The sequence below is a fragment of the Aristolochia californica genome, unplaced genomic scaffold, assembly GCF_029961685.1.
Source record: "Aristolochia californica isolate CCGP_79_NKW_82.1479 unplaced genomic scaffold, dmAriCali1.0.hap1 SCAF_14, whole genome shotgun sequence".
NCBI classification, from domain to species: domain Eukaryota; kingdom Viridiplantae; phylum Streptophyta; class Magnoliopsida; order Piperales; family Aristolochiaceae; genus Aristolochia; species Aristolochia californica.
The window spans coordinates 25,349,597-25,375,849 of NW_027181815.1; the positions used below are offsets into that span (position 1 = coordinate 25,349,597).

Below are 26,253 nucleotides of genomic sequence, written 5' to 3' on the forward strand. Positions count from 1 at the left end.
AGCATTCGCTGTAAGATTATGGCTTTCCAATCCGTCAAACACAGCTTTCATCCGATTTCGATGAGGAATCTTTCTGCTATCGCAGCATGAATTGCAGCTCCAGTGGAGAGAACATCTTCGTCAATCATGAAATATGGAGAATGGCCGGAGTGAGTCGAACCCAAAGTCTCGTTCCTGATACCTATATAGAAGAAGGCCGCAGGGATTAACTCAGAGTAGAAAGAGAAGTCTTCAGCACCCATTGAGGGTTGCACTACCCTGAAGCTATCAAAACCCAGCATATCAATGGCCACTTTCTTCACATGATCATTCATTTTCTCGTCGTTCACTGTAGGAGGGTAGAATCGTTCTTCCTTCTCAAAGAAATCTACCGTGGCTGAGCATCGGTAAACACTGGCTTGTTCTACGATTACCTGATCAGGGATAACAAATAAATTAGAGTTAAAGAACACATGAGAAGTTATTTTGAAAGGGTTAAGTCGCAGCATACCTCTTCGATTCTTTGTCGGACTTTATAGAAACTGGCGTTGGAAAAAGCCCGGAAGGTTCCACCGAGAGCGACTGAGTCAGGAATGAAGTCAAGATTTTCACCTCCATTAAAGGAAGCCACGGAGACGACCTGTAACAGGCGAGTTAGAAGATGCTGAATCGATAATTCATGGCAGAAGATACTCGGAGTGAAGTCATCAGACCTTTCCGAGTACAAATAGTTCATTCGAATGATTTGTAATTAGGGGTGGCATTGAGCCGAGCTGAGTCGAGCCCGAATTTGCCTGTTTGAGCCGAGTTTGATTTAAATATTTCGAACTTGAGTTCGAGCCAACTCGAACCTAATAATTTTAACTAAGTTCGATCTCAAACCTACACTTAAAACTATGCATAAAATACATGTCAAATAAACAATATATAAAAGTATACATATATTTTACATAAAATTGCGTATAACTTGTACCTAAAATTGGGTACGACCTCTATACATTAGCGCTGCATAAAATTGTCTATGCACCTCAATGACAAGAGAAATTCTCTTTCCAATCAGTATAATTGTCTCCATTCAAAGGAATAATATAAGAGGAATAAAAATTTAGAACAAATAAAGTTTGAACAACTGCAAAATGAATAAAAAGCTTACTAAAACATGCAATGAAACCAAATATTGAATATTTATCCATGTAAATAAATTCAAACAAATAAATCAATATGTTATTATAATATTTTATGTGGGCTTAGATTATAACACATAAACGATTTATATCACTTTATGATGAGATCAAAATTTGTCTGTCAAGAAAGTTTCAAGGCCTATGGGCAAATAGATTTTTGTTTTTAGTATTTCTATCTCATCCTGATTAATCATTTAAACATTTACACTGTAGAGTTAAATAATTATATCTCCATAATTAATCACAATTTTTTATGTTATTAACTTTTTGTGACTAAGTTTAATGTCACTAGAAATTTTCATAATTAAGAATGTTGTGGTTATTACTCAATTATTCAAATGTAAACAAAAATATGACATCAAGATAATTAACTAAAATTGATGCCAATTATTAATTCCTTATAAAATATGTATAGAAAATTAAGTATGCATAAAAGGCTAAATGATTTTTTTTCATAAATATGCATTTATAAATTCATATTTGCAAGTAAAATTTTTTAATTCAAGTAAATAAGAAATGGCATAAAAAACAAATATACTGATTTTCTAGTTATTCAAATATCTATTAAATGTATCCAAAGATATCACTCAAAGTGACATGGATTAGAAGTCATTTTCTTAAATTTTAAGTTGAGGACGTGGGTTCAAATCCCACACTCAACAATAAAATTTCTATTTTTATTTTTCTAAGGATTTTCGAGTCCACCGAGCGAGCCTGAATCAACTCAGCTCGAACCGTGGTCTTCAACCTCCAACCATGTGCAGGCCTCCGTAACCACCTCGACGCTGATCGTTGTCGTAATCGATGCTAGCACACCCAAGAAATAGAAAATTCCTCTACAAATTTTAAACCCATAGAGACAAGAACGCACAAGTAGATCTCCCTTGTTAGGTCCACTGGTCATCGTCAGTCATGAAGACCTGGACCAAGGACGGTATCTCCACTGCGCTGGTGTCTCAAATGGACTTATGTGCTTCCAAAATCTCAACAAATCCTTTACCATCGCCAACCCAACCCTTCACAAATCTCTCTGTCTCCCACCAGTTCACCATCCATCACATAACCCAGCTTCTGCTACATTCCCTCCACTGAGGAATACAAAGACGCCAAAGAGGGAAAACACCGAAGAATGAAGACGTCGAAGAGGGAAGACGCCCTCCTGAATCCTTGATTCGCTACTCCTCAAAATTGAAGCTCGAAGATGGAACAAAGCCGAAGAGAGGAAAGGAAGATTGAAAACCAAAAATATTTGGGTCGGCCCGAAATTTAAAGAGCCGGCTCATGAACCGCCGAACCGAACTGCGATTCGCTTGAGCTCGGCTCGTTTACTTAAATGAGCCCGAACCTCATCTCAAACTCGGTTCGAGTTCGGGATTTTTCAAGCCGAACCAAGTCGAACCGAGCTGAGCTCAATCTGTTCATGAACCACCTCAGTTCAATGCCACACCTATTTGTAATACCCATTGGAAGCTTGGATTGGATAGTAACTAGACTATTCGTCCTATTTTAAACAAGTATATGGAGGGAGGCCGCTTAAGGGTATGTTTGGAACACAGAAAGTAGAGAGAAGGATGAGAAAATTCCATCATTTAGTGAGAGAAAATTTATTAACTTGATTTTCTCTCTTATTTTCTTCTCTCAATGATTCTATGTTGTCAAACTATAGAAAATAATTTTTTTTTATTTTTTTATTTTTCTTTTTCTTTTCTGTGGGTTCCAAACAAGCCCTAAAAGAAAAAAAAAGCGTTTCACATGACAAGTGCTACATTTTCTCATAAAAAAATTCATTTAAAAGAAGGCTTAGGAGTCATTGAACCCATTGCTCTATGTCACTTGTAGGAAGATGTAGGTGAGATGGATATCTGGACTGCTGCTCCATATATTTCCTCGATTGAGCAGTCTGAGTTAGGTCAATTTGGGATGCATTGTAACCGGTTGAATAAACCTTGATCATTACTAAATGAATCAAAAGTGTAGAGAGTAACCCACCTAGGTTAAACCGAGTTCAATTGACCTCATCCCCTATCTGGGTCAATAAGAGGAAAGATCCAATATTATCTTTTAAACCCAATTGATTTAATTGAACTTAACCTGTTAACCAAGTCATTTGACTTGTGGTGGAATATCTCCCACACAACCAAACAAAGAGAGAGAGAGAGAGAGAGAGAGAGAGAGAGAGAGGCATCACCAGAGAAGGAGCCCATGCCTGCCCTTCATAGAGAGCATGGAGGGCGGGACTCGTCCTCCATTGTATGAAAAAGGGAGAGCAAACAAGCCGTAACCCCCGGCCCTGCTCCTACACCCATTCTCTATGAAAAACTAGAATAGAAAGAGTGGAGGAGAGGGAGGGTGACTGCCAACCCCTCCTCTCCCATTGCTCTTGCTTTTAACTATGGAAACAAAGGAGTCACTACCTTCTCTACCATTACATGAAACTCATGCCCGTTTCAAAAATTAACTTTTTGCTATAGGAAAGAGGACTAGCACCCTCATCTCTAAGAGGGCTGTGGTTCTACCCCTCCCACTAGTAGATTAAAAGTAAAAATTACTTCCTAGAAAAAAAAATCACTTGCTTTTCTTCCTTGTTTTTAATTGTGATTATAATTCTTTGTGTAATAGTTTCCTTAACCCATCTAGCCATCTATAATTCAAAATATTAGGCCTACATGTAATACCGAATTTCTAGATGCATCATGAAATCCATAAACTGAATTTAAACAGAAGCAAAGATGCTTACCTCCAGCCATGGCAATCAAATTTTGGAACTTGTAGGAGAGTATCTTGTCTATTCAAAACCTCTTAGATGGAGAAGACACAAACTGCCTTTGCTAGACCAGATCCGAGTTCTTAAACCCTACTTTTACCATAAAAAAAGGGAGTGATTATAATTGCTTACTATCCTTACATCTAAGGGAATAAGGGGTCAAACTAAAAAATAGGGGAATGTTAATACTCTACCACTTGACCTATCCAATACTTAATATGTACCATTCAATATTGATACATTCTAAAAAAAAATCCATAGACATAATATCCTTATACCCAAAAAAAAAGAATTTGAATTGCGTAAATCATGATGCAAAGTCCTTTAGAGCAAGTATTTCTTTCCATGTATCATAATGCAACTTTCTCCTTTGAATGAGAACCTTATGTGCACATATCTTTATTAATGAACTTCTAAATGCTCACTCAGGATCATCAAAATTTAAATATACAATGTCATTCTCTAAACTTTATGTATACAACTAAATAGGAGAAGACAAATATGAAATTAATGAAGTTTCTTTAATTGATAAAATGCGTTACAAATATAAAGAGTGTTTCAATCACATAAAAAATTACAAAGTAAAATTGAGTCCCATATGTTCAACATGTCACTTACAAGCAATGGATGGTAAACCTTTTGTCAATGGATCAATAATCATTAATCCAATGTTGATGTGCTCCACAACCACTTTATTTACTTTGATCTGTTCTCAATTAGCTAAATACTTGATGTCAATATGTTTACTACGACTTCCACTCTTATTGTTCTTGACCAAAAACACTGCTTGGAATTATCATAATAAATCCTCAATGACTTAGAAATTGTGTCAACAATTTCAAACCTAGAAATAAAACTCATATACCATATAGCCTGTGATTTCACTTCAAAACATGCCACAAATTCTGTTTTTTTTTTTTGTAAAAGTAGCAATCAAAGATTGTTTTGCACTTCTCCAAGAAATGGGGCCTCCAGCTAATAAGAAAACATACTGTGACTTTTATTTTCTCGAGTCAAGGCAGCCAACAAAATTAGAGTGTGAATATCCAATCACCTCCAGATGATCAGATCGCTTATATGTAAGTTTGTAGTCTTTAGTCCCTTGAAAGTATCACATGACTTTCTTTACAACTTTCCAATAGTCCAAACTTGGGTTAAACTTTGATAAATGCCAAACGTTCCAACTGCATAGTCAGGTCTTGTGCAAACCTGAGCATCATACATTAAACTCCCAACTACGGAAGCATAATGAATGTTTTTCATTTGTTCCCTCTCCAAATCATTTCTAAGACCTTGTTCTAAACTTAATTTGTTACCTTCGACAATAGATTGAACAACAAATGAACAATTCTTCATACGAAATCTCTCTAAAATTTTATTGATAAAGGTTTCTTGATACAATCTTAATGTCCCTTAGGATCTGTCACTCTCAATTTTTATGCCTATGACATAAAAAGTTTCACCCATATCTTTCATATTAAATTGCATCAAGAGAAATCGCTTAACCTCATGAAGTAAACCTAAATCACTTTAAGCAAGTAAAATATCATCTACATATAGGACTCTGAAAATTATTTTGCTCCCATTGACCTTATGGTATATACATTGATCTATGGTATTCTCCATAAAACCAAATGCAGAAATAACATCATGGAATTTTAAATACCATTGACGAGAGATTTGTTTTAGCCCATATATAAATTTCTTAAGCGTACAAACTGTTGAATTTGTGGAAAAGATAAATACTTCATTGACTTGTTATAATCAAAGTACATGAACCTTTATTTATAATAGAGGAAGGTAATAGAGTTCAATTACAATTAAACTATCTTTGTCCCAATTACACCCAAACTCTAACACTTAAAAATAAGTCCTAGCATAATTAAATAACCCAATATAAATAGATGACTAACATGACTAAAACACCTTTAAACCGTAACCCTTCTATGAGACCTGCTTCCATAATAATTTTGTCTCTGTAAGACTTCTTATTGTGGAGGACTCATCGCGCCACCTCACGCAATCATGGTGGTCTCACCAGCTCGTGTGATCATGGCGGGTCCATAGCTTATGGGTTTGGGTCCATCTTCCAACACTCTTGAATATGTGAGCCTTCCTTGGTTGTGTAGGCTTCGTCCCATCGTCTAGCACCAAGTGATCATTCCTCTCTGAAATGAAACCTTCAGGTTGTTTCATATAAACCTAGTCCTCTAGGTCTCCATTGAGGAAAACTGTTTTCACATCCATTGTATGTAACTCCATATCAAAATGATATACTATTATCATGATTATCTTAATAGAATGAAATAGGTAAGAAGGTATTGTGATAATCAATTCTTTCTTATTCAATGAATCCTTTGGCTACAAGTCTTGCCTTATATCATTCAACATTGCCTAAAAAGTCTCTTTTGGTTTTAATAACCCACTTACCTACCTCCCTTTAGGCAATTTAACAGGATCCTAGACTTGGTTTTTAACCATTTAATCCAACTCTTCCTTCATGACATTATTCCATAATATGGATTTATTTCCACTCACAACCTGTGGAAAATGTAATAGGATCATTTTCAACACCAATGTCTATGTAAGATTCTTGAAGGTACACAAGTTACTCCGAATAAATTGTAGGTTTCTTAATTCCTGAAGATCTTCTTAAGCTACTTCAAAATATTTCAGGTTGAGAATATTGAGTAATTGGATCTATAAGAATATCCTCATGATGATGTTGTTCTTCAACTGTTGGTTATTTATGAGTAATCAAACCTTGATAATTATCTTGAAATCCAACCAATCTATGTAAAGATAAAAAATCAAGTTGATAATTGTTATGTCCCTCAAAAACTTAAGTTTTGAGGTTGGCCACTCCCATTAATCTCAACATTTTCAAGGAACCTTGCATTCTTAGATTCCACAACACTCATTGCACGAGATGGACAATAAAATTTATATCCCTCAAGAATTTTTTGCACAACCAATTAAATTTCCAATGACTATTCTAGAGTCTAACTTTGTCTCATATGGATTGTAGATTCTAAATTTAGCTAGGCAAACAAACATGTACATTCCTTAAACTAGGTTCCCAACCTTTTCATAACTCAAACAGTGTTTTGTGAACTGCCTTAGTTGGAACCCTATTCAGTATATATGATACAATTTTTAAAGCTTCACTACATAATGACAATGAGAGATCAAAGTTACTAATCATACTCTTCACCATGTCCATTAGTATTTGGTTTCTTCTTTCAGCCATACCATTTTGAGATGATGAACATGACATTGTGTATTGTACCACAATACCTTATTCCTTAAGAAACCTTGAAAATGGACTTGATAATTGTCCATTTTTAGTGTACCTACCATAATATTCACTACCCTTATCTGACCACACGATCTTAATAGATTTGCCTAATTATTCCTCTACTTCTGCTTTATAGACTTTAAAAGCATATAATGTTTCACTTCTATCATAAAGCAAATAGAGATACATACATCGTGTATAGTCATCAATAAAAATAATGAAATATTTCTAACCATTCAAACATACATCATAAGCACATGAAATATCAATATGTATAATTTCTAAAGCATCAGAAGTCCTCCTGACACCTTTCTTGTACTTGTTGGTTTGTTTTCCCTTAAATGCAATCTACACAAATACCAAAATAAGTAAAGTCAAGAGCCTCAAAGACTCCATCATTTACCATTTTCTTAATTCTATCAATGAATTTATGACTTAATCTCCTATGCCACAACATGGAGGATTTCTCATTTATAACACCATGCTTAATGCCAATATTTGTACCATGCACAATTGTAAGACTACAATCAAGGGTAGAAGTTAAAAGAAGTTTAAATAACCCATAATCCAAAATGTTATTTCCAACAATAACTTTGTCTTTATACAAATGAAGGGAATTACCAAGGAAAATGAAATTGAAACCACAAGGTAAAAGTCTGGAAATTGAAATAAGGTTTCTTGAAAAAGATGGAACATAAAAGGTCATTTCAAGGTCTAAAAAAAAACCAGAATTTAGGACAAGTCTATAGGTCCCAACCGCCTCAACATGTGAACCCATCTTGTTTCTTGAATAGATGGTACATTTACTTTTCTTCGGTTTTCGTTAATTTAAGAAGTTTTGCATGGTGTTAGCAACATGGATTGTAGTATTGGAATCAATCCACCAAGTGTTATAAGAAACATTAACTATATTAGATTCAAAACATACTAAAGAGATTAAATTATTTTTCTTTTCAAGCCAATGCTTGAATTTGGGACAAGTCTTCTTTACATGTCCTTTATTCTTGCAAAAAAAGCCTTTGACATCGCCTTTATAGACATGATTAAGAAGAGTTTTCCCCTTTCCTTTCTTAAATGGTTTATTACCACGAGTCATCAAGTATACACTTTCAATCCTTTCCTAGTATAGTCTCCCTTCCTATTGTACACACATGATCATAATTCATTAATTAACCATTTTTCCCTATGTATGTTGTAAGAGATCTTGAAGGTCTGTATTTAGACGGAAGTGAGTAAAGGATGAAATGAACTAGAAATGACTCGGACATCTCAATCTTCAACGATTTCAGTCTTGCGGCTATGTCCCGCATCTGCATGATGTGATTATACACACCTTTGGTGCCAATTAATTTTATGGAATACATTTTCGTCATCAGGGTGCATGCCTTGTCAGAAGACTTAATCTTGAATAGGTTGAAGATATTCATATGCTTTGGCACAATCTGGGATGGATCCATGGATACACTTCCCAATGTGAAATTTGATAAACATCAAACTTAAGCGATCGCCAAGATCACATGATGTTTTCTCAAATTGGGAACTAGATTCCGTGGGTCTTGGAAGTTCATCCACTCGAAGGGCCAAATCAAGGTCCATGTACCCCAATGCTAGGAGAATTATCTCATTTCAATCAGTATAATTGTCACCATTCAGAGGAATAATATTGGAGGAATCAAAATTCGGAACATATAAAGTTTGAACAATTACAAAATAAATAACAATCCTTACTAAAACATGCAATGAAGCCAAATAGTGAATATTTACCCATGTAAATAAATTCTAACAAATAAATTAACATGTCATTATAATGTTTATTGTGGACTTAGATTATAACACATAAGCGATTTATATCACTTTATGATGGGATAAAAAAAATTATCTCTAAAGGAATTTTCTAGGCCTGTGGACAACTTGATTTTTTTTTAAATATTCATCTCTCATCCTAATTAATCACTTAAATATAACAATTTTCCAAAGTGGTTAAATTAATATATCCATGATTAATCATAATTTTTTATATCATTAACTTTATGTGACTAAACTCAATGTCACTAGACATTTTCATAATTAAGAATGTTGTGGCTATTAATCAACTATTTAAATGTAAATAAAAATATGACATCAAAATAATTGACTAAAATTTATACCAACTATTAATTCCTTATATTTAGGTCAACCAAAAATATGCATACGACACATTCATATATGTATGCATAATTATTTAATTCATATGCATTAAATGACAAAAGCATGAAAAATAAATATACTATTTTTTTGTTATTCAAGTATCTATTGAATGTAATTATGCATATTCGACATGGCCATTTTTTTTTTTTAAATTTCTACGTAGGAGCACATTCGGTGCTCTAGCATGTACAGTGCTGCGGGACAGCCGGAGAGCACGAACACGGGCACTCCTGGCCTTGGCGGCGCTCCGACGAGAGCATTGAACACCGATCTCAGCTCTGTTCGGTCATGCCATTCCCGGCTGTTCACTACCAGTTTCTCATCCGTTCGGCCTCGACTCACCACCCCGACGTCGCCGTCTCCTTTCACCGGTGCCACTACACCGATGTGCATCTGACGAGTGCAACGCCGACACACACAGGCATCTCTCTCTCTCGACGCTCTGTAACAGTGCGTCACGGCCAACCACAGAGCGATGTCTCTCGGTCAAGAATCAGCCGTGCACAACACTTGTCTGGCAGGGGACACTGATCGAAGACAGCACTACCTCTCAGGACCCCGTCTGGTGGAGGAGCACCAGCGTGATTGAGGTCCGCGAGGCACCCAACGAATCGAGGGGTGATTATATTAATCATGTAATTAAAAATTGATAAAAAAAAACTCGGGTAATTTGCCAAAATAGGAGGGGTGATTCTACCGACTCAACTTCGCACTTTCCTAACGTGAGTCAACTAGCGAGTCTAACTCACCGAGTTGTATAACGATTATAAAGAGACGCACCTGTGAGTCCAAGGGATTTGCTTCACGAGAGACTATGTTCTGAAGACTTATCACAGCAGCAGAACCAGCCAAGATCGGGTCCAGCGAGCGGTGGGGGCTCCCCGCCGGAGCCGGGTCGCCAGTTATCACCGCCCGGAAGAAGCCACAGCCAGCGAGCAAAGGCCCCGGCCTCGTCCCAATCACCGAAGTGGGATGCTCGTGCGACACATGAACGGCAAATATGGCTTCCACGTTCTCCAACGCCCCCGCTTCGATCATCCTCTTCGCTCCATTGCCGGCTTCCTCCGCCGGCTGGAACAGCAGAACCACCGTTCCCTGTCGTCAAAAGGTGCAACTTTAGATATTTGACCCAAATTGGTCAAATAAAGAATCATTCTCGGCGTCAATTAGAAGCCCTCTGTTTGTGATGATGATACGATTTGAAAGCTCTCTGCTTGGGTCCCTTCCTTCACTACTAACGTCAGTTGATGACACAGTTGGATGGCAATACAGTGCACAAAGTGCTGAAATTCGAAAACGCTTTCATCTTTCGTTTTTTGTTTTTTGTTTTTTTTAAGTTTTCGTTTGAACAACCGTTCAGATATTATGCAAAATTCTTTAATATCGCTCCAACACAAAAACTTTCAGTAATCCGTATAAATAAACAAATAAGAGAGCCACACAGGTGAAGAAGAAGAGCAAAGAATTTCCGATTTTGGTTTTGTTTGCAATTTCTTTTTAATATTATTTTACATGGATATGGGAGAAGGGAATGAGATCAACCTTGAGAAGATGTTCACGGCTCTTCAGTATCTTCGCCGCACCCATTAGCATCGCTACATGAGCGTCGTGCCCACACGCGTGCATTTTTCCGGGAACTCTGCTCTTGTGCTCCCAATCTACAGCTTCCTGCAACAATTACGACCCAGTTCCTTGTCAAGATTCTCAAGAAAAACGGATGATTACAGTACGATCCAATAATATTTCATGACGAGTATCAAACGAGCGTGAACAAATTAAGGTTGGATTGCAGCAAACAGAGGATCGTTTAGCTGATTCGTAAGAAAACTGAAATTTTTTAAGCGCAGAAGGAATTGAAGGGCTAATACCCCCTGGAAAGAATAGTGGGAAACTTCGCACTAAGGTTTTCGCTAACGGAAGAAAACAGACAGAGGTTGCGATGATAGGTTGAAAGTTTAAAAACCAGATTGATGAGAGACGGAAGAGTCTTCTACAGAGACAAAAGTAATAAAATAATGGATAGGACGTAAAAAGAAATTAAGACAAGATAGATTTTAGACGTAGGGACGAAGCTCTGGGCAGGAGTTCGTACCGGGCTTGAACTCACGACAAGAAATAACGGCGAAGCAAAGCTCAGGGAAGAACTGGATAGTTTCCATGTTTAAGCCAACGAAATAGAAGCAATCGAGGACCAAAATTCTGGAACGCGCCGTCCGAAAAGAAGCATCAAAATGAAAAAAATATTAATGCCAGATTGATCCAAACGCTTGTCACCTCTTTAAAACAGAGTAAGAAAACTCCAGGTACGATTGAAATGTTTAAAATCCAGGCTAAACGAGAAGAAACAAATAGCAGAGGACGAACAGTCTACAAGTCCCCTCCCTACCTGTATCGGCAGAGCATCCATATCAGCTCTCAGAGCAAGAAAAGGGGGCTCACCACTCCCAATCATGGCCCTGACTCCAGTCCGAGCCATAGGAAACCGGTAACTCACACCCATCTTATCCAGTTCCTTCCGTATCAACCGACTCGTCTGAAATTCCTTAAATGCCAGCTCGGGGTTCTCATGAATCCTCCTCCTCACCCACTTAAGCCACTCCACCGTGTCCCTCCGTTTCGCAAGCGCCATAATTTCCTGCGAGTCCTCCCGGGTCCAGACCATCCGAGTCGGAGACAAACACTGCGGGAACGTCCGGTTGTTCCCTGTCGAACCCTTGGTAACCGGGTACGGCGCATCGAGAAAGGGATGCTCCAGGTCGGTGCCGGAAATCCGGCCGACGTGAGTGAGGAAGACGAGGCATAATAGAGGAGCGACGGCAGGAAGAGCCATGTGAGAAGCAGTAGAACGGCGATCGTCGAGCAAAGGAGGAACAGGGTAACGGCGGAGGAGAGATAAAGGAAGGAAAGGATCGTGGAGGACGAGACAGTGGAGAATAGATTCATTGGAGCTTCTTTTCCTCGTGGCGAAATGGAGAGGAATTGTCGCTGTCGCCATTCTGACAAGTACACATGGATTCTGTCAACAAACGAGAGTGGGAGGGGGTCCTTGTTGTAGGCCAAGTCTGATCCTACCCTAGATAACACTAGTTTAAGCAAGTTAGAAATATTAATTATATTTTTAAATTAAAATTTTAAAATTATGATTTTTATGAACATTTTAAAAATTATAACACTAGTTTAAAGTAGTTAGAAATATTAATTATTTTTATAAATTAAAATTTTAAAATTATGATTTTTATGAACATTTTAAAAATTATCCGTAATCGCGTAATAAATCCATAGAAAGTGTCAGACAAGAATTTATCCATTTCTAAATGACAATGTAAAAACTTGACTTTTTAGGCTATTTCAATTTTTTTTCTATTTGACATTAACAGAAGGAACGACGAAGAAAGAAGCAAAACCTCTCCAACTTTTTTTTCTATTTGACATTAACAAAAGGAATGGCGAAGAAAGAAGCAAAACCTCTCCATTTTTTTTCTATTTGACATTAACAGAAGGAATGGCGAAGAAAGAAGCAAAACCTCTCCTCCCCTGTTGAAACTAAGAGGTGAAACAAAATTTGTTGCCAATTTAAAGTCATGTAAGGGGGTCTCTCAGATGACCCACTAGCAAGACTAGACCAAGTCTGATCCTACCCTTGATAACACTAGTTTAAAGAAGTCGGAAATATTAATTATATTTTTAAATTATAATTTTAAAAATTATGATTTTATTAAAATTTTTATCTAAAATCGCATAATAAATCCATGGTAAGTGTGAGAAAAGAATTTATCTCCTTTCTACCTCCACATTCATCTTTTTCTAAGTGGCAAGGTAAAAACTTGACATTAACAGAAGGAGTTGGAAAAGAAAGAAGCAATATATAGTGTGGGCAATATAAGAGAATTAGAATATATTTTTTTCATAAATAATTTGTAAGCAAAGTATTTGATATGAAACTCTAGAGAAAGATTTGAGTGTAGATTGGATGTGAAAATGGTTGGACTATGCAAGGGAGGGGGTGGAGTTTAAGGGTGGTTATCACTACTTGGGAGGAATTAAGCAAGAAGACTGAGAGGAAGAGAAGATGAAGCTAGAGCATAAGAGTTATGAAGGGGAAGTTAGCTTGTCCAATTTAACTGAACCTATTCTCATCATGTCTACATCTTGCATCTCCTCTGGTAGTATGTGGCTGCACTATAATAAAGAGAACATGCAAAGAGATTTCCCTCCAAGTTATATATTCTTCCAAGAGAATCTTTTGGACCTCTTCTAGTTTGAAACAAGGAAAAATTACCTTGCATGGGGTATGATGTGGTGGGGTACGGCTGAAAGGGAGGTGGCTAGGTGAAGGGAGACAGGCATGTGTAAGGGCTAGGACTGTGGTTCCCATAGGTGTTGGTGGTGAAAAAGGTAGTGGTTGTGTGAGTGGTGAAGGAAAATTGAGAGAGAGAAAAAGGGGTTGGGTGGTATGTCTATGTGGAGATGATGTGTAATGGAAGACCATGTTGGGTGTGGCAAATGAGAGTGAGGGAGGAAGATTTGATATGAAACCCTAGAGGAAGAAGATCTGTGGCAGGTTGGTCTGAAAGTTAGTGTTGGTCGTGGACATGGCTGGATTGTGCAGGGATGAGGGTGAGTTAAATGGTCACTACTTACTAGTTGAGAGGAAGCAAGGTGATTGAGCAGAAAAGAAGATGGTGCTTGAGCATAGGAGTTTAGGGATTGTGTGGCTTCTTTACCACGTCTAACCTTATTTTCACCATGGCTGAAAGTTCCTTGACATGGGCTATCAACTTAGAAATTTCATACTTCAGATTTAAGTCACCACCATTCTTGACCAGAAAGAGGTTTACCAAATGACTTGAAAATCAAGCTTAAAATTCATGTTTTTTTTTGCTCACAACAGGCAAACCTTTGCTTATTTTTATGTTAATTTCTCTTTGCAAAAAATTGGATTGAAAAAATATTTTTTGTGTTAAAAAATAGACTCAATTGATATTCCTTTGAATATATGATTTGATATATTAAGGTGTTTTCTTGAGGATACAAGTCGTCTCAAAAGTTGAAGCTTTCAACTACCGCTCGTAACCTTCTTGCTACCTGACCATAGACAATTCAGGTGTTGCTTCCTTTCTAGAAAAATTAAATTACCAAAAGTATTTTTGAATTGAAAATTAGACTCAAAGATATTATTTAGAAAGATATAATTTTTAATACGAAGATTATGGTATGATGGTGTAAAATTCGAGAAAAAAAAACTGTTCTGATTGCACTTAATATAAAACCCTAGAGGTTGAATTAGGGTTTACACATATTGAAGAGTAGATGTGGAAGAGTCTTACTTGACTCTCACACTAAGAATTCTCACAGAGCCAAAATTAATATGGTAGAGTCTTACAGGAGTATCACAAAAGGAGGTCTCATAGAAGAGTATTAGATAAAAGTGTTTTAGTTATGTTAATTGTAATTGGATTATGCTTGTTTCCTCTATTATAAATAGAGGTTCATTGTATGCAAATTATAACAAGTTAGTGAAATATTTATCTTTTCCAAAAATTCAAAAGAAGTATCTGCAAGTCTATTTTTTAAAAATATTTAACAAATTCTCAATTTGAGTTTTTTTGGAAGAGTCAATACTGGCCAAGGAAGAAAGAGTACTCAATTCGGCTAGATTAAAGAATCCGAAATATATCAATTTTTTCTCTCAAAAGAAGAATATTTTATGAAGAAAAATTATAATTCGATGGAATTTATAAAATTCTAGTTTCATGTGGAGAAAACAATCTGATCAATATTTAAGGAGATATTAGTATTGGAGTCGGGAAGGGTCAAGCAATAGAATGAAGAAAATCAAGAGGTTATAAAATATTCAAAAACAAATATTTTTATCTCAAATTAGGTATCAAATTAAAGCTCTTTGAGTCTAGTTTCTTGAACAATAAAATTTTTGTGTTTCTGAGCTATATTTTTAGAAATATCTATTTCCCTCTTTTTTTTCACTTATTGGTACTTTTATCTTTTTCTTTAAGACTTCTTTTTGTAGGATCTAACATACAGTATTAGAGTACTAAGTCGAAGAAGGAAGTTCAAGTTTCTTTTTTCTTTTCTTTACTAGTACCTACAATCTAAAAAAGGGAAGGATTTCTTTGACCATTAAGGTTAGGTTTTTCCTCTTCTCTTTGTCTGAACATATTGGTTTACTTATTTGTATGCTACTTATATATTTGATTCTATGTTATGCCCTATTTAGGGATGTAATTGTTGTCTACAGGGTTTTTGTGCTTGCACAAATGATTCAAGTCTACTCCTTCACTGAATTTTTTGGAAATAAGTGTTAATTTTGCAAGTTGAATTCAAGAGTGTGCTCATGGGGATGCTTTATGTCCTTGGTTATCATTGTTAATTGTTGTTGAATTGAGGTTTGCTGCCTAGTCTACCTATTTTTTTCTTCCACATACTATACCTAGAGAGTGCTCCTTGTTTGACTTGTAGTGCTTTCTATCTCTTGCTTATTGTTGTTTAGTATTTGGTGCTTGTCATAAATTGATCAATGGTTGACCAAGGTGAGGTAGTCTATAAGTAAAAATTCTACACCATCAGACTAAACATGTTAAATTGAATGTAGCAAACTATGTTTATTGGTTTAATTTTGTCCAAATATATCTTCAAGCCAAAAGGAAGATAAAACTTCATAAGGATGAACCCCAAAACCAATGAATGATAATTTATACTTAGACAATTATAAGGTGAGAACTTGGCTATTAAATAGTATGGAGCCTCAAGAGGTCACGCCGTAGGTTATCGTACTTAAGCACATAAAGTTGATTACCTTTGGTCTTGAGCAATCCGTCGTCAAGCCATAGTCTTCTCGTCTCACCCAAGGTTGTAGCTTGCACAATGTTGTAGGCCTGGGCGTCTTAGAATCAGTCTTCCCTCATAAATTGGTTATTTCTGTTAAGAGACATCCATGTATGTAGGGGTGGCATGGATAATAAATAAGGAGAATTTTCCCTAAGGGCATTGTAGTCATTGTAAATACCTTCACACAACTATAAATATTGCCTCAATGCATGGGGTATAACATTCAAGCCTCTTCGTCTTGGCTCAAACTCGTCCATACACCTCTTACTTTCGTCTTCCTTCTCTCCCTTGTTTTCTTCTCCCCTTTCTCCCAAGAGCTAGAGTTCCTCTCTTCTCTCCTTCCCTTGAGAACTCTTGCGTTTTGTGTTGTCTCTATAAATCAACATGGTATTGGAGCAAACAAAGATCTGATATGGAAAAGGAGAAGAAGATGGAGAAGAAAGGGAGGAAGAAGAAAAATAAAAATAAAAAAGAGGAGTTTCTCGTTTTTCTTTTAGTCTTCTTTCCAAAATTTTGTATTTCATTGGATGATTTACTCACTTGCCATATGTTTCATATAGAGAATTATATTAAGAATTATATTTGAACGATTTTTACCAATATTACTTAGAATTTATATTAAAAATTATATCTAAAAAGAAATCTACCTGAGTCTAATTTCTATCCCAATAAACCATTTCTCAATCTGACATTTCTAGAGAGAGATATCCATATTGGAAGAATCAAATGTCATGTTGGTATCCCGTTGGATGCGAAAATCTGAATTTAAGCCAAATTTTTTTGCTTTGTTTTTTGAGGTTCTAATGTTGGTTAAGTTTCCTATTTGTCTTCAAAATCTAGTCAAACTTTTACCAACTTAAGTATCTTTCCTTCATTAAAATTTTTCTTTCTTTGATCTCATATCACATTAATTTCCTTAAGAGAAGTCTTTCCCCATATGAGATTAGTTTCCTTTTTTTACGAGGTCTGAAATTTTTTAATTAGAAAGTCTTGTTTGCTCATTCTAAATTCCAAATACTAGTGTCCTAATTCTCCCTTATTCCATAAATTATCTCTTGAATATTTTCTTCGTAAATTGGTCAAATTGTGTTAAAAAGTAATTGCCTTATATGAGAAATCTATTTTTAGAAAAATTTTATTATTACACCCTTCTCAAAACTTTCTTTTTAAGTTTATTTAATCATCATGTTCATAAAGGAATTATGTTTTACCGCCCTCTTGAGTAAAACATGGTCACTTTTTATCTATATATTGGACTAAAAGCACATCCTTCTTACTTGGAAGTATGAAGAGCTGTATTGTGCACCTCCTTCCTTTTGAAATATGAGAGATGCTATCTTTTTATTCAGACACCCTTAATTCCTCAAAGTACTTTCTTCAAATTTTTTTTTGTTAAAATCACTTCTGAGCAATGCCTATAAACCCATTACCTAAAAAGTATAGGACTATGCTCAACATCCAGCTTGAGTCAAGTCTTTATATTTTTTACCCGAGATATTTTTTTGTATGAGCTACCTTTTAAAAGTGAGTTCTTTCTTGCAAATAGGTAAAAAAAACGGCTAGTTTGGCTTGGGGATTTATAAATACCTCATATATAGAGAAGTTACTGACCATTTATTGTCAAATCCATTAGCTTTTATTCTCTAAGTCTTGTGAATTCTTATTCAAAGAATGGAGCCACAACCTTTCATACTCTCAACTCTTTCCTCTACCATTTCATATAGTCAAACTTCTACATACTCTCATAGTGTCGAAAAGAAGAGGATGTTTGCATCTCTCAAGGAGAAGGTACTCTCTAAGTTAATTGGGTGTAAGTAGATGTTTTCTTTCTTTGTTTTTTATTAAGTGAAAGGTTAATCTAGAACTTATTTAATCTAGATAGAAAGAACTAGCTAGATCTAAAATCTATCCAATCTCTTGGGGAGATTGTATTTGTAAAAAATATGTACTTGAGCTATGTGGCTTAAAGAGAATCAAAACCTCTTTGTGTAATTCCACCTATTAGAACCTTGAAATAGTGAAATTTCCCAAACAAGGGTCGTCGGGCAGTGAATACTAATAGGGGAACATCGATAACAAATTTTAATTTACATTGAATTCGATATATTGCATGGTTTTCATTACATACCCAAGTTAAGCTTTTTAATTTGAAAATATCAATTCACTCCCCTCTTGAGAAACCACCTGAGCCAATAGATGTAACAATGAAGATATAGAAGTTTGCTAACAAGAGACATAAAACACGATCAATCAAAGAAACTCCATTGATCAAGCATACTTGTAATGCACTACCAGTAGGAATTCTGATTGATCAATTATTCCTTGGACATTGATCGATCAATTTAACTTGTTATACCCAATATGAGGATATTAATTGACCATACCATCGACAAATTTTATTTTATTTTGAAAAAAATATTGTTATTACACTAATTGATCAATCGATACTTTGCACTAATCGATCAATGTAAAGTTACATTTTGCACAATGTCATAAAACAGTTAGTTTGGCTTGGTGAACTTATAATCTTTTGAGAAGTTAATGAGCATTTATTGGCACAAAATCTTTCTCCTATTAGATATTGTATAGACCTATACCGGCTGCAATCTTGATCTTGAATCAGAATCCCACTTAAACAAGGAAACTATTGATCTTTTTCGTGCTCTTTTTCCCTAAGTTTAACTTGTTTATGAGCCAGAGTCCTATTAAAACAAGGAAACTATGGGTTCACTTGGTTTGCATACTTGCAACGTTTGCTGGTTGACCTTCTGTTTTTTCTGCTTGTGTTTAGCCGGCTCGAGCTGCTTAGAGTTTACAAAGATGAATCCAAATAGAGAAAATTAGAATTAGAGTTTTTACAATTGAAGCTCCTTGCATAAAGGGGAATCAACCATCATCATCTCTTATAATAGAACTTGTAAAATAAAAGAGCTAACATCAACCTCACCTTAGACCCACAAGTAGAGGCCCTAGCAGATTAAATGAAGTATAATGAACCTTCCTCAATCCTCACTAATGTGTCGTTTTTGTTCTTTTAAGAAGGTTCTTCATCAGGGCACTAAATAGGGAAGTTATACTCAATCCATCTTCATCGGACTAACCTATGTAAGCCGTGTGGGCTAACAAAACAGAGTTCCTCCACTCGAATTCCCCAACCATGTGGGATCCCTCCAATTTTCATTTCTCACATTGCTTAATCATCATAGCAAGGTATGAATTTGATAGGATCTGTAAAAAATTTACAAAATCTATATAATTATTAGTAAGGACAAAATTTATTAATTTCAACCAGTCATGGATGGACCTAAAATCTCACTTAACTGCTTTGAGATCCAATACTCTTATTTGGATGAATGAAAAGCCAAGTTTGTACCTCGCTTATTATGAGGATCACAAATCACCTACTCCATCATATTGTATTTCTGGCCATTCCTGCATTAGCTTACACAGTCCTCTCTCATCATTTACTTGCCAGGAGTAATAATCTGCCATAATCTCTCGGATTTGATCTCGGACCCCTGTAGGATGCAGGCCCCTAATAGTATCGAATATCTTGAATGTTTCAACCCATTCCCATAATTTGCAAGACGCGGGAGATGCTGTCGATATCGAATCCCACTTCAAGGTGGAATAAATTGGGAGTATCAACAGGAACAACGTCATCCTTTCTATAACTTTCTTCTCCGTGCCGAAGACTCTCGCTCCCAACTGGGGTTCCACCATTCAATACAACGGTTTTATGGAGCCCCACAAAGAGATCTTCATGGTCTGTATCACCTTTCTCGCAAACAAAGACGACCATATAAGATAGCTCAATTCCCCATCGAATGGACAAATACCTGTGCAAAATAAAGGGTGCGATTGTAAGAGAATTTCAACAACATTTCAAGGTGAAATTGGTATCGTGTGGGACGCCTGTGATGTGTCTGTGTATCAGGTAACATATGACAGAATTTAAGAGAGTGGACCACAAAATCTAACCTTGTTGCGCAAGCAAAATAGATTTTATGTTTGTCGTGTGCCTACATTTTCAGTCAAATTAAAGACTCTCTTCTAATTGCAGTAGAAAAAAGTCTTTAGATACCTTCTAAACACTTCCAATTTAGAAATTCTGTTTTCTGGTGACCCCAGCATTCACTTGATAGCCAATGCTGACTTTATCAAGTGCAAAGTAGACCAAAAAGTATTAGTGAAAATTCTCTCTTCGTTTCAATTAAACAATATTTAATTTTCCTTTCTATTACTGATGCTAAATACATTTAGATCAGCAATTGTTGTGCTCAAGTTCTTTAGATAAAAAAACAAATTGACGGAGAACAATCCGATCGGGTGAGATAACATGAGTGTAATCAATCAAACCAAAAACCCTATTCAAAATTTTGGGACCAAACACAGAGAAATTGTGCATCATTGCATAAGAGACTGGTTCAATGTGGAATTAGAGTTCTTACCAACTGAATAACAGCTAGCTGACATCTTTATAAAGCCCACTTTATTGAAGATCATTTGTCTCTTTAAGAAGAGAAATAAGTATGAACAATCCACCTTACTATCTACTGATGGTTATCACTCAAAATGACTAAAAAATCAATTTTACAAATCATAATCAAATTTAAAATTAAATTTTAACTAGTTAAGTAAACCCAATGTTTTATCGAGTCAACCCAATCTGTCAAGGTATATAAATGCCTAATTCAAGCGGCCGAGTTTCGTTTTTTAACTGTAAACCCTAATTTCTTCCCCCCAATTTCACTCATTTCCAGCTCTAAACTCTCTACAGAAATTTACAATTTGTGTGCCGCTTCCCTCATCGATTTTTCACTGATTGAAATGCGTTAGTGCTTCGGGTAAATGCTATATTTCTATTTTCTCAAACAGCTAGAAGGGATAGGGATGAGGCTGGTGCATGGAGACCAAAAAACTCTAAAACCAAACATTCAATTCATGAATTCGGGTCAGGATTCGAGTTTCAGTCTGCATTTCTAACTCGAATGAGTCAGATTTAGATAACAGATTGGGTCTAGATCGATCCAACCTGAGGCTGAAACAAAACATTACGGAAAAAAACGACGTATTCTGGGTAGAATTGGAGACAACAGTGTTTGACTGAATGTATGATATGAACTTTTGGATACTGTAGAGCGATGGATGACTAACCTGAGTGCTTTTGCTCTCGATGCAAACAAAGGAACCACATTCAAACGCGTAGCGGCACGAACATACAAGGGATTGCATCTGAAACCTCGCATCCGTAACCTCTGTCGTATATCGTCTATCCGTCGAACCTACATTTGAAACCATTAAAGAACATTAGGGCTTTGTCGATTTATTAACCAAAACTAAGAAATCTCACCTTGGCTCCAGGCTTGACCGAATATGCGTAGCAGCGAGAGCTTGAAGCCTCGCCGTCATCTGCCAGGATATCGTCCTCCGCCGCATCATCGACCCTGGCCAGCCTGGGTATCACGGAGTGAACATTCTCCCCGGGCCATTTGTGCTCAACTAGGGCTCCATACTCCACATCAACCGTCAAATCCTTCCAAGGGTAGTACACTTCACTCCCACTACAGCAAATTAACGCATCAAAATCCTCTACTTCCACGTGGCATGTTTTTAGCACTTCATGGACCTCTGCCAACGTGGACCCTGTTAAAAATACATAGCCAGTACGACCGGTGGGTGGTCTGGATCTGCCGGCGGTCATTACGCTATGAATGATCCTCTGCACTTCGTCACTATACCCACCGTCAATTTTGTAACAATCTGCGGCGATCACAAAGAGTCTCTGCCGTCGACCGGGGCAGAAATTGGGCTCGCTATTCATGGTGTTCTCCGATTGATGCTTTCGACGTGCCAGAGCATCGATGACTGCCCTCTGGCGGGTGGTAGGGTCGACGTCGCCGTTCATCTTGACATCCATATCTACTGAGAATTTGATGGATAGGTCATCGACATCCTTGAGGGAATCGCTCATGGGCTCCTCCACGCTTTGCTCGATCTCGAGACGGGTGACGGGATGGCGACTACGGCAGTGCTCGACGTGGGAGAGGTAATTCCGGCAATGCTCCGGCCAAGAGTAGCGGTGAATGTTTTTCAGGCCACTCTTTCTGCATTCCAGCCACATGTTTTTGTCAGCTACAAGTTTTAGAAGTGCATCAGCGATGGCCTTCTGGTCGTGGGGGTTCACAAGGAGGCCATTGTTGAGTGCCTGAAACAGACAAAGAACAAAGATCAACCAACTCGGATGGGATTTTTTTCAATGATGTGTGTTTCCAGAGAAGGCTCTGATTCTATCTCACACTCCACTGAATAAACCGATATGGGGGAATGTACAGTAACCAAAACAGGACTTTTTCTTTTTGCCAATCTTAAAAACTCTCAACCATTATTGATTTATGATCGAGTGATTATGGTCAGTTCTTCATTTTGGCCTATAAACGACTGGATGGTCATTGGTCAGTATCTTGATTTTTCTGGCTCAGTGTTCTCAACAATTTACCTTGTGGATATCCACTGGCCCTCCATTTTTAGTTGCCACTGTTGGCAAACCGTATGCGGCTGCCTATAAAGAAAGGTGAACAAAAGAATTAGAACGAATAAAGAGAGAGAGAGAGAGAGAGTAAAAGAATTGAAGGAAGAATGGAAGACGACCTCTATGAGGGTGAGACCAAATGGTTCTACAAGAGCTGGATTAATGAAAACTCCCTGCAAAGCAAACCCCCTCTGTATCACAACATCGCTCTCTCAAGTAAAGGTAAGAAAGAAGACATCAGGAACGCATCATGATGTCAATATCAATAGGTCACCTTAGTTTTTGCAGCCAATCGATAAATATCAGGCACTTCCGACTGCCTGTGATGCTTTGGATAGGCCACTTGACCATACAAGTCATACCTGTCAATAAGCTTCAAAACTGCCGTCAGCACTGTAGAACTCCCCGCCGACATTTCTTCTATGTCGTCTCTGTTGCCAAGGATAAGGGTCTGCAAATCCAACCCAGTGGAAGGGAACCCATTAATGTACTCGTTCTATCATACTGGAAATAACCGATATTGCAATTGTTTGGTCCATTGAAGAATGAACTATCAAGAGAAGACAAATGTAATGAGATGAGAAGCTTAACGAGGTTAGCAAGTTCTCTCAACGGACGACACTCCCCAAAGGCCTTGAGCAAGGTGGTGACGTTTTTCTTGGGATCAGGGCGAGACAGGGCGAGAATCATCGGCTTGTGAGGATTTGTGAAAAATCTCATGATCTGCACATCACATTGCAACATGAACACTGCTTGAAGAATAGATCGAATCAAATTAATTTAAAGGAGAAAAAAAACACGGGGCTGGATTTATGATATCGTGGGTGGTTAAGTAAAACAATTAGAAGCATAGAGTAAGTATTCAACCTCAGACCATATGGGAGGGAGATTTCTTTTGCTTTGAGTTCTATCGGGGCCGATCAACGCTTTCAGATCACCGTCACCCTCCGACGAGTCTTGAGGGGTTACATTGCTAAAATCCATCCCTGGCGGTATTACCTGGTAAATTGAAATAAGTAAAAAAATTAGATTTTGGAAAACTCTCCAATTTGGCTGAATTTATACAAGTCAAGGGCTACTGAGTGAATCTGCTTGGTACTTACCACCATTCTAGGCATGTATCTTCCAAGACAACTGACACCCCTCCTCCTCCTCATCCTCAGCTTCCTCTCTAGTTTCAGATCAAAACCGTCGTAAAGGCCCCACTGCTCTTCAATCTCCTGCCGAGTGCTCGTCACCACCATCTCAGCTGTATCCAGTCCTAGCTCTTCAGCTTCAATCCTCCTCACGATCTTGTACGTGCAATTTATGTCCTCCCTAGACAGCCTTCCTTGTTTGAGGAGCTGCTCGAACTTGTTCCGGCCCAGTGAGTGCCCCGTCAAGACCATGGGGACGTTGAGTGCCCCAGAGATTCGTGCAGCCGCCTCTCCGGCATCGGCGTAGTGACCGTGGATGACATAGGGCCAAGTAGGCTTACCTCCATCAGATTGTTCGCCGAGGCCTCGAGCCATGCCCACGATGTGGGCTAATGCTCTGTCTACAAATTCCGGTATGTATGGCCAGAGAGACTCTTTAGGTATGTACCTGTAAATTACGGAACATCTTGAGATTTCTCTTCCTTATACTAATCATAAGAATTAAAAATTTACAGAAGATGTATACTTTTCCGGTGGGCCACAAGGCAGGCGAATGATGTAGGCACCGCCGCTATCTCCGGCTACATTGGCATCTGTATCAGAAGGACATGATAACATCTCGATGGGCTCACCGTAGCTCCAATCGAGGTCCGGGGAGGAGATCTGACGGGTGAGGAGATCGACGCGGTAGACCCCTTTTGTATCAGCCAAAGCCTTTGCAAGCTCCACCACATACTTCACCTGATCATCACAAGGGAAAAACTCGTTTTCATGAACAATAGGGTTAAGTAAGAGGGGGAGAGAGAATTTACCTGCCCCCCTGTGTCTGAATCCCTTCCCAATTCCATGTTGTCCCCACGAACCAATCCATGCAAACTAGGAGAAAATAAACCCCCTTGTAATGAGTTTACTCGAGAATTTTCTCTAATTAGGCCTGGTTCCTCGTAGACTTTAAACCTACCTGATCAAGACAATATAGAGGCGATTGGCCTTGTTCTCGTCCGACCATATCTGCAATTCCGAGTTGATTCGGGGCAAACTCCTGATGAGTGACTCGGCTTGGCTGTTGTCACCTTTCTCCTTCTCCCCTTCCGATAACTCGGAGAGATCCGCCGCCGCATCGTGGCGACCTTGTTCGCGCTCCAGACGCCTCTTGGCCAGCCGGCGAGCGTCATCCCATGCAATCTGCCCATAAAAAAACCCACCAGACTTTTTTTCTTTTTCTTTTTTTGAATTAATCAAATTTCTTATTAAAGCAAAAAAAAAAAAACCTGCTTTTTTTTGCGGGCGAGATGCCATATCCTCCAGCACATATTCTCGAGTCTGTTATTGCGTTCTCGGGTATTCCTCGTCGCTATCACCTGCTCTTTCACCAGAGATTTTCCTCAAAAAGTTGTTCTTCGAAATTCATTCTTCGTCTCACATGAATTACGAACTAGAAGATAAAGAATTCTCAAATAAATGAAAAACCAGATACAACTACAAAAAAATATTTGAGAAGGTAGCAGATGATGATGATATTCAGGATTTCTCTTCCTTCGGCCTGATGATTAATGAGAACTAGAATGAAACAATTTCTGAGACAAATTCGAAGTGAAAATTGAAATTTTCACCTTTATCCATGTACGATGGAGATCGGTTTCTTCGAAGCTGTTGACAACCTCTTCAACGAAGTACTTGGTAGGACTGAACTCGAAACTCGTTTGTTTCGTTTCTTTCGGCGAGAAGAGAACGTTTTTTGTGTTTCCCTCCAATTTGCCAGCGCCGGCGTCCAAAATAGCTTCCAAATAGCCATTAATCCAGTCGTTTCCCGCCATTACTACTTCTTTGCCTCCGTTGTTCTGTTTCTTATTCGATCAGAGAAGACGGGTCTCCAAACTGCTCTCAGTCGGAAATCAAAGAGGAAGTAGACCGGAACTGAGAATGAAACAAAACCTGATTCAGATTGGCTAGTTATTCTTCTTCGCGATGGATAACAGGTCTCTGACAATGTCGAAGAGCAGAGATAACCGAAAACGAGGAAGATGATAAATGAATTAGCTCTCAAGTAACAACCTTCGTATGAAAACAAGTACAGAAAGAACAAATATGTGTCTACATAGAGAGAGTTTTTCAAAGCTGAAAATCAATCGGAGAAGAAGTGAATTTCAGGAAATGAATTTGCAGAAGAGAGAGAGAGAGAACGGAGGCGGTTGCGGGAGCTTCACCCATCCCAACCGAATCGATGGGAGAGGAAGCGGGTTTTAATTTATAGGCCACGGATTTAATTTGGACATTCATTCTAAAAAATAACGGCTGACAACTGAGTAGTGAAAAACGGAACAAAT

General features: G+C 37.6%; 1 protein-coding gene and 1 pseudogene across 2 annotated transcripts; both read right to left on the reverse strand.

Annotated features, from left to right (window-relative positions):
* Positions 1-39: 39 nt before the first annotated feature.
* On the reverse strand, positions 40-12,355 carry LOC137949452 (IAA-amino acid hydrolase ILR1-like 6; annotated as a pseudogene).
* A 7,204-nt stretch (positions 12,356-19,559) lies between these two features.
* Positions 19,560-25,743, reverse strand: LOC137949693 (sucrose-phosphate synthase 4). Of its 2 annotated transcripts, XM_068795832.1 has the most exons (14): positions 25,540-25,743; positions 25,198-25,287; positions 24,888-25,111; positions 24,739-24,802; positions 24,453-24,667; positions 23,894-24,374; positions 23,658-23,789; positions 23,382-23,513; positions 23,065-23,241; positions 22,910-22,963; positions 22,758-22,820; positions 21,612-22,466; positions 21,416-21,543; positions 19,560-20,097 (listed from the first exon to the last, which is right to left on the reverse strand). In XM_068795832.1, the coding sequence occupies exons 1-14, from the start codon at positions 25,741-25,743 to the stop codon at positions 19,821-19,823; spliced, it is 3,096 nt and encodes a 1,031-aa protein (XP_068651933.1). In that variant the 3' UTR covers positions 19,560-19,820. The 2 variants fall into 2 exon arrangements, with proteins under 2 accessions (XP_068651933.1, XP_068651934.1); XM_068795833.1 differs by lacking the exons at positions 24,739-24,802; positions 25,198-25,287; positions 25,540-25,743 and having other exon boundaries at positions 24,888-25,014.
* Between the last annotated feature and the right edge of the window lie 510 nt (positions 25,744-26,253).